We start from the raw sequence: 9823 nt of genomic DNA, 5'->3' as shown, positions 1-9823 counted from the left end.
GAATGTCAATTTTATCATTTGAATTAGAAGCATACTATCCTCCGAGAATATTCTGAGATGGTGGAATGTTGGAATTGACCCATCTGGTCATGGGAACCATTTTAAATTTCAAGAAATTTACGATAATGGACAAGTCCTAAGGCTAATATTTTTCGGAGGCGATAGAATGTCAATTTTATCATTTGAATTAGAAGCATACCATCCTATGAGAATATTTTGAGATGGTGGAGTGTTGGAATTGACTCATCTGGTCATGGGAACCATTTGAAATTTCAAGAAATTCACAAAAATGGACAAGTCCTAAGGCTGATATTTTTTGGAGGCGATGGAATGACATTTTTTTCATTTTAATTAGACACACGAGTCTTTCCATTAGTCATCAAACCGGCATCTACTGCTAAAATAATCGTTTTTGAATTTGAATGGCGGCTTCAAAAATTGATCGTTCATAACAAGAAAGTCAGCTTAAGTCGACCAATTAATTTGCTTCGATGGCTAATGAATCGCGGCTTAAATGTAAATCAGCTTACATCTCTGGACCAAATATTACATCGGTCAATGAAAAAATATTCAAAAAGAAAATAATTTTTTGGGTCGAATAAACTAAGTTTCTCTAAAATTTAGCCGATCAATATTATAGTCCAGTTCTAGATTTTCTTAGTCGAGCCGGATAGGCGCCGATTCCAAAACGTGATTAACCCATTCCAAAATATTGTTTCATGTTTTATTGTAAAATCTCATCATATTCTCACAAAAAAGTGCTTAAAAAATTAAGAATATTTGAGAAAATATATGAGGAAACGAATTTTTGATCGGTTGAGCAACCTACAACATGGGATAGTCTAGTATTTTCGGAAATGCTAGTCGATATTAATTTTCAGTTCGCGAAATCGATGCATCGAGAACACTTCTTAACCATGACTCGAGACTCCCGGCTTAAATTTACGAAAAAAAAGTTGAAATCGACTATTATCGAGTGATATTAATCATTCGACTTTGTTCCGATTTTCTGAATAAGAAACCTCCTCAGATCAGTCTCGTTCAGACGACTTGAAGCTGAAGTATTTTTATTATAAGTAAACGTATGCTTTCAAGTGATATAAATCTTACAATAGGGTTTTCTTTGCGACTCCTTGGTAGTCAGAGGTAATACCTAACCCACTGAGTAATGGAATTCAAGTTCTCCTCTCAGATTGAGCCTAGAGAAAAATATCTTGTTCTGCAAATTGTTATTAATTTAAATCTTATTTCGCCATACTTTTTCCCGTGAGTATTCACTTTAAATGAATAGAATACGTCCTACAATCAGTAGATCAATTAGGCGTAATTATATAAAAAAAAACTGTATTGATTTTTTCCTGGATCTAACCGCGTTGTCATCACTTCTGGTAATGATCGATTGTTCATTTTCATTCCTTTTTCTCCACTTCTGTCATACATATACATCTACTACTGAATCCACTGAACGCGAATTTAGCCTTCGTAACTTCCGTGAGCAACCACTTGCAACTTATTTAACACTAGATTTACCAGACCAGTCATTTTGACTGGTCGTGCAATTTCAATTTAAAATTCCTACGACATATTACATTTGCTTTCCGAAATGATGTTATGACTTTTGTAGCTATAAGTAGAAAAAACATTTTATAAACTTAATGTTACTTAATATTTATTACTAACAAATATATTTTTTTGTTATTGACATTTAAACCAGTACCAGTCAAACTGACTGGTGCATGTTTCTATGAAGAAATGTATGAGAGCGTTTTAATTTCAACATATTTTGACAGCAATTGTCAGCCCCTGAAAATGTTCTGCATATTTAGAAAATGCAACCAGCATACCTCTGGAATGTTCAGATGTGGAAAGTGAATTATACGACAGCGGCGATGATTTGTTAGATAGAAAAATTGATTCTCAAGGAAGTGATGATAACAGTGCTATTATCGAGAGTAGTGATGAGGAAATTCCTGATGATGACAATATAGATGAGCCAAGCGACAGTGGTTGCGTAAAAATTCCAATCAAGCGTACCAAATCAGCAAACTGAAATTGCTTTAGACGGAACTATTTGAACGAGAATTGAAGAAGGAGGTGTTGCTGGTAGATTACTAGTTCATAGTAATTTCAAAGATGTACACGGTCCAACAGCACATGCTGAAAGAAATATTATGAACGGGAATCTAAGTAGTGCGTTCCAATTACTGATTGATAACCATATTTTGGAACATATACGAATTTGTACAGAGTTAGAAGCCTCTCGAGTTTTGGAAAAAAGTGGACAATTACACAAGAAAAATTGAAGGCATCTCTTGCAATATTGTGCGCGCGTGGGGCGTACGAAGGAAATAGCTTCAAACAGGGGATGAACTTATATTACCGGGGATAAGCAACTTTTTCCATCGGAGGCCAGATGCAGATTTACTCAGTATTTTCCAAACAAACCCCATAAATTTAGCATAAAATTCTAATTGGCGTCTGATGTAGAGACGAAATATGTGATAAATGGCTTTCCTTATTTAGGAAAAAGCGAGACTCGAAATGCATCAATCCCCCTATGCAAATTTGTCGTAATGAAATTTCTTGAACCGTATACCATGAAGGAGCGTAAAACTGATATTTTTTACAAGTATTCCTTTGGCGTTAAAATTAAGATCTCAAAATACTTCGTTGCTTGGAACGATACGCGCTTCTATTGGCAACCAGACATATTTTGGCGTCGATGTCACTGATCGAATGGAAATCAGGTTCCAGAAGGTGACCACTTCAACTGTTTTTCAATAATTTAGTTTCAGCCGGAAGAAATAGCTGGATATTGAACAAAACATAACAGGAGAAAATATCTCACGAGAAGACTTTCTGTTTCAATTAGCAAAAGAACTTGCTTCAGAATATCAGACTTCAAGGCAAATACCACACGAAGCTGATATACCAACTACAAATGGCACTGTTTCTGTACGCAAATGGTGTCAAATAGAATATTTTAATAACAATAAGACTACAAATATTTGCAATAAATGCAAAAAAAGTCTATGTAGAAAGTGTATACACTGCAAAATCTATTGTGAGCAACAAACTGTAAACAATTAAGTGTTTTGTTATTTGACAATGTCTATTAGTCCATTTATCTATCACAATTAATATTGTTCAACTTATTTTCGCCATTTGATAAGTAATAGTACAGACTGGAACCACAATATTCATTTTTTCTTATACACCAGTCATTTTGACTGGTGCTGGTAGAAATAGGTATATATAAATAGCTGGTAAATCTAGTGTTAACACGGGGTCGTTTCCATACTAGGCGGTACAGGATAGTCCCGATCTTCTGAACAGACTTGAATGAACTAAAAACATCCGTAGCCGATCGAGTCAACTAGAAAAATAAGCTAGCGGCGGTCGCCGTTGGCCCCATTTTTCTTGTTGAAAAAAACCGGCGTCGACATTTTCAAATATGGCGTCGACCGCCGAAATTTTTGACGACAGAAGTGTCTGTCTCCTGGTCTGCTATACATTTTCTGTAGGCGTTAAGATCAACACTGAAAAATATTTCGACATAAAAAAGCGCAAAATAAAAAAAATACTAAGTCAGCGCTATTATCTTAAGTCACCAAAGTGAAGTTGTGTACTCTAGCTTCTTCTTCTTCTTGGATGGCACTACCGTTCCAGTGAAACTTTTGCCTTCTCAACGCAGCATTACTTGCGTCATTTTTATTAGTAGTGCTTGGTTGAGATTTCTATGCCGAATAACACGCCTTGAATGTACTCTGGAGGGGCAAGCTCTAGAATACGCGTGACCACAGTGCAAGCCGGAAGAATTTTCTTTCACGAAAAATCCCCCGACCAGAACGGGAATCGAACCCGAACCCCCGGCATGATAGTGTGGACGCTAACCACTCGGCCACGGGAGCACGTACTCTAGCGCCGAATCGTAATGAAAATATTCGGTGGCGGAGTTGCGCCGTGGCGAATTTTCGTTCGGCAATGAAACGATTGCGATGAGTTGTGATGATATTGAAAGTGGAATACAGCTGGAATCCGACGAATGCATGGAAATTGAGGTAGGTTCAGTTTGTATTAATCTATGACTTCAGTAAAAATTTTATTACGACAAAATTAATTCATAATAAAAATTGCGCTTTTTTCTGTGTGCATTCATACCCCTGAGTTCACTTTTTAAAAACATGAATAGAAACTATTGCTACATGTTCTTTAAATGTATTATTAAAAGAGCTTCTGAATGTTTCCACCAGAACCCAATGATAAATGGGTCTGAAAAGTTGAACGAATTGGTATGAAAATATGGAGAAATTTGCGTTAGTGATACTAAAGCCTATGATCATAACGCGAAATCCAACAGTCACATAATTTCCGTTGTTTCCTATTATAAGAAGAGATGTCGACCAGGAATATCATTTCATAATCAAAAGGGATGAAACACGGTACGTGGAATGGATTCAACGGATAAAAATTGAAAATCATCCGGCTAAGCAGTTTAAATTTCAGCATGTCGATATTCTACTAAGTAATTATCATCAATTTTCACGTATTATTTTTTTCAGAAACAAAACGTTTAACTAAACTATTAATTTGTATGGCTCGAACCTTGGCGATGGTAATTGAGGACAGGTTAAAAACTCTCAAGCCATTATTGTTCACCTGTTCAACACAAACGAGCAGCAATTCATTTAATCCTCGACGACCAAACGATTTTCTCCGGCAGCGAAATTGAAAATATCGACAGATCAAGAAATCATGTCTATATATTTTTTATCTGCTTCTATAGAAATTTCCCACCCTAATTAAAATAAACATTAGAGAAAATCAATTTGAGTATTTTATGCGTCTGAATAAACCACAAAAACGTAAACATCGATTAAATTTTCTTCTACGCTTCATCTGATTCGCTACTCAAAAGTGTCGTTTGACTGACCGATGAAAAAACACTTTCGTACGAAAACGAGGATAGGGCAATTCGTTCGAACGAACGATGTTCGAATGTTCGAACGGATAGATTTCTTTCGTACGAAACCAAGGATACGAATGAGGCATTCTTTCGAACGTTTTGTGTTCGTTCGAAAACAAGAATAAGGGTGTTTATTTTTTTGGTTCGTTAAGTTAGTGTATAGAATAATATTAGGTGATTAATAGCAGTAATAGACGATAATATCTACTGTTTGCGCCACGCGGAGCGAGCGCATACGTGTTGCGACATGACCTGTCATTCCATTGCATCACCCAGAGACGTGCGAAAGTGAGATGAAAGCAGTATCAACACAACAAACTAATATCACCCGAGCTAACCGAGCGAAGCCGACAGGACAAACACCCCACCAATTTCAGGGAGTATAAAAGTAGCAGAGCAGCATATGATCCATCTTTATAAGTTTTTATTCACCACGTGTATTTAGAAACCATTAGAGAAAGTTATAGTGAAAATTTGGACTTTGAAAACTAGTGTCGTTTTTTTCCTACAGTAAATTTAGTCAGACCCTTTCCAACCGGAGTACTATAAGGATTGAGAAATGTGTACTGTGAAGATGGCATCCTCTTATAAAATTAATTTAGAGATGTGTTTAGAAGCGGTTAACAGTTTAATTTCAACCAAGTGCCTAGAATATGATTTCAAGTTAAATTTTAAGAACATGCAAGTAATTTTGGAGCGTATGGGATTAGATAAAACGAACTATCCTAGTATGAAGGTAATCAAAAGCCTTCTAATGAAACATCGAAAATCCGTAAAACGGTTTGCTCCTGAGATTACTTTGCAGAATTGTTGGGATGCAGCGAATGATTTGATCGCTAGAGAAGAGTTGGATGAGCTATTCGAATTGAATTCTAAGAATCTGAAAGAAATTCTTGTAGAAATGGGATTAAACGAAAAATGCGCACCTAACTTAAAAAAAGTTAGGAATAACTTCGCTTGTAATCCAACATATAAGAAGTATCGTGCAGAACGAAAGGTGAGAACCCTTATAATTGTTATAAGCTTCCTGAAATTAATAAAACTATTTTGAAATTTTCAATGTGAAATCATTTCCGCAGAATATTGAACATTCAATTGCCGCTGAAAGTCATAACGTAAGTGTAAAATATCAAATTGCTTTGAAATAGTCACGCCATACAGTAACTTCAAATTTTTATAGATCGATAATTTCAAAGAATGTTCTTTTGAGAATGAAAGTGCCTGCTTGCCACAAGACTGCGTTGGAGTTCATGAAGTAAGATGACATTTCTATTTATTAATTCATGTATTAATAGTTGTTATTTAGCAGCTTTTATTAAATAAAACAGATCATATGTCCGAAACAAACTCATCTCCTTCACGTGTCGAAACAAGAACATTATCATTTGTATCATTTGACACAAACGATTTCGAGGAATTGGCCGACTCTCAAAGTACTACTTTTGACGGCGTTGATAATACGGGAAAAGATAACGAAGTAAGATGACATTTCCAATTAATTATTCATGTATTAATATGTATTATTCTTCAGCAACCTCCATTCGGATTTTTATTGAAAGGAACAGATTTATCGCGTGTCGAAATAAAATCATTATCCGTCGAGTTTCCTGCAAAAGTATGTAAGAAAGGAATGGAACTTAATGCTCCAGAAATTGAATGTCGCATTTTTGAAACATCAGTAAGTCAAATGCAAGAGAGATCAACGAACGACATGCAAGACTCGATTGTTTCATTTGATACCAATGATCTTGAAGGATCGACCAAATCACAAGATACTACTTATAGCAGTGATGTAGATGTAACTGAACTTGTGTTCAATACAACGGACTTTGAAAACCTACGAAAAGAGATAAAAGAAAAAGGCAACAGTAACAGGATCAAATACAATGTCAAGGTTGCGGAATGTGGGGCAACTGCCACAAAAAGACTTTATAGTGGTGCTTCAATTTACGAGTGTTCTTTTTACATCAACAAGAAGAACATTGAAATGTGTAAACATTATGATCAACATAATATAATGCAAAGCAAAACCAAGGTTGGCGATGCTAAATATAAGCAACAAAAGCATAGAAGGCCTTTTATAGTGGCCTTAGAAGATTTGTTAAAAATCAAATATGAAGAATTCAATATCTATTGTATAATCAATATAAATTCTCATAATTGCAACAAATCTGGCTGGCTATTTTATGGTGTCTGCGCTCACAAGACCTGCAGATCTTATCGTTTCAAAATTGTTTCTGTTACGGATGGTGATAACATATATAAAGTCGATGTCTATGTTAATGTCGCTATGACCCTGATACACGGGGAAAACCTGAAAGCGGCATATTGCAAAGGAGTAAAAAGAAACATAAATATGAAAAAACTGCAGCTCCAAAAACCACTTGAATTACGAACTAAGTTGATCAACGAAAAGAAAAAAAGGGAACCATTCGAGAAGGTAGACATTGTCAGCAAAAATGTATTGAAAAAAATTAGCAGTGAAGCTAAATCGAAGCTTAACAGGGATATTGATGATTTTCAAGATTTGATAAAAATGTCTGAGGATAACGGATCTTATATCAAAAATGTGTTTAGAAAGCCCTTTGGTGTAATTTGTTTTAATACAAAAATGTTCAAAGAGCTGAGAAAAAACAAGACTTACAGTCCTATTTTCTACATGGATGGTACTGGATCGGTTGTACGATATTCAAAAGCTGAGAAGCGTGTTCAAATATATGTTTTGGTCGCATACAATTACCGGTCAAATTTTAGTGTACCCGTAACAACCTTTGTGACTGAAAGCCAAAAAACAGTAGACTTCCACAATTGGTTGAATATATTTCGTGCTTCGTACGAGTCAGGCAGCTCTATGAATAAATTGAATAAAATAGCGAGAATTGTTAGTGTTGATTGGAGCTGGTCACTGATTGGTGGATTGATACGGGCTCTTAATAATCAACACCATACACTACCAGAGTATATCCGAGATTGTTATAAAGTTTGCATAAGAGAACTCAATCTCAATTTCACTATCATTCATTTATGCTACAGTCATTTCATGAATGTAGTTTCTAAGGACTTGAAATCTGCTCCAATCAACATAAAACATAAGTTCATGGACTGTATGCGATTGGCTGTACGTGCTACAAACTTAGTGGACTTAATCGATCTGTTTATCATTATGACATGCATTTTTGGATCTGCAAATGAGAACCGAATGCTTGAGACATCACTAAAAGAACTAGATGCAAAAATTAATGATAGAACAAGCTTCGATTCAGAAAGCGCTGGTAAATTTGATTATACTGGCATCGGTGAACCAGAAATTCTAAAAAAGATGAGGACAAAATCTTCTTGGGATCGCCTTTTTATGCGTTGTTAAAAGAAACATTTGAAACAACATTAAAACAAATAGATGATCTCAGCCAAGGATCACAGAACCCACTGTATTTCAAAGGATTCTTGGAAGATGTCGCCTTGAAAAAATACATGCCTGTGGTTTGTTTGTGGTCAAATATAATAGTATCTCAAATTGACTCGAATCCGGATACTATTTCAAACGCAAGGGTTGAAAGCTTCTTCCGAACATTGAAACACAATGTTATGAAAGGTCAGCTCTACGAAAGAATAACACATTTTCTTCGAAAACTACAATCGTATATTGAATCTCTGTTCCACTTTTCCGACTTTGACATTGAAGATATATACGCTACTGATAAAGGAATAAGTAATGCTAAAAAACGTCAAGATGATAGAATCGCAGAATATGACAGATTTGTCGGAAACGTAGAAGACATAGAGGACGAATGGCATAGTCCATACTTTCAAAAAGATGCTTCAACCCACTTGTTCAAGAAGAAAAAGAAGCAGGAAACTAACAGCTTAAACACACAACTTGAACAATCAACACAGAAGCACCCAGATTCAAAGGAAAACAGTGATAACAACAGAAAAAGATCATTAGAAGAAGATTTAGAAACTACCTGTAATCTGTCCTCTATTCATCAATTCATTGACAAAGGATTTGAATTTCCAGTTACCACCAAATGGTATTTCGGTGAGTTTCCTTCAGAATATGAGAGCATAGGAGTAAGTAGTATGATTGTAAGCTCAGAAATGCTTCAAACGCTCGATGCACATACATATATGGATGGAGAAACCTTAGATGCGATAATTGCAGTGGCCATAAAAGAATGTGAGGTCGAAAGCGTAAAATTGGTATCAACTTACATGTCGAGAAACTTGTTTGATACAACTCAACTAAAAGAAGTATTGGATAGGAAACGAGATTATGTTTTACCAGTTCTAACCAATACATCGGGAGTATGGGTGGTTCCTTTGAATGTTAGAGCTGGGCAAGCACCCACCAAGCAAGTTGGAAGAGGGAACCATTGGGTTCTCTTCATTGCTGATTTTATGAATAGAGAAACTTTTTATTTAGATCCTCTCGAAACAGCATCCCCATATTTGAAGGACGTACAAGAAGAATTTTTGAAGGCAGTAAGCTCTATTCGGAGACTTAAAAATCAACCATTTGATTCAACCAATTGGCAAAGCGGCTCGAAAAATATTGCGCACGACAAGCAAAACGACGACTACAACTGTGGTGTATATGTAGCTAAATATGCACAAAACTTTCTTTTGAAGAAACCGTTGACCGGGCTAGGAAACATGGATTCTGAGAGGAAACAAATCAAAATAAAACTCCTAAATACAGCAGTAATAAAAATTTGTTTATACTGCAGCAGCTTGAAATCACTAATTTTGTCATGTCAATCATGTGGACGGAGGTGTTGCAGTAGATGCGCCCCAAATATGGTGCTAAAAATTCCATCTACAAAACAATGTGAAATATGTTCGAAAATTAAAAGATTA

At 35.7% G+C, this 9823-nt stretch overlaps 1 protein-coding gene across 1 annotated transcript; it reads left to right on the top strand.

Moving 5' to 3' along the window:
- Positions 1 to 5490: 5490 nt before the first annotated feature.
- On the top strand, positions 5491 to 8262 carry LOC129782067 (uncharacterized; the record flags this gene model as incomplete). The annotated part of the gene is made up of 4 exons (XM_055789516.1): positions 5491 to 6081; positions 6147 to 6221; positions 6276 to 6443; positions 6498 to 8262. Coding segments are annotated over exons 3-4 (1909 nt in total), but the record flags the coding sequence as incomplete, so codon positions are not given.
- Between the last annotated feature and the right edge of the window lie 1561 nt (positions 8263 to 9823).

Source organism: Toxorhynchites rutilus, unplaced genomic scaffold (assembly GCF_029784135.1).
Source record: "Toxorhynchites rutilus septentrionalis strain SRP unplaced genomic scaffold, ASM2978413v1 HiC_scaffold_361, whole genome shotgun sequence".
NCBI classification, from domain to species: Eukaryota; Metazoa; Arthropoda; class Insecta; order Diptera; family Culicidae; genus Toxorhynchites; species Toxorhynchites rutilus.
Note: the sequence above shows the minus strand (reverse complement) of the source record. Positions and strands in the feature narration are given on the sequence as shown.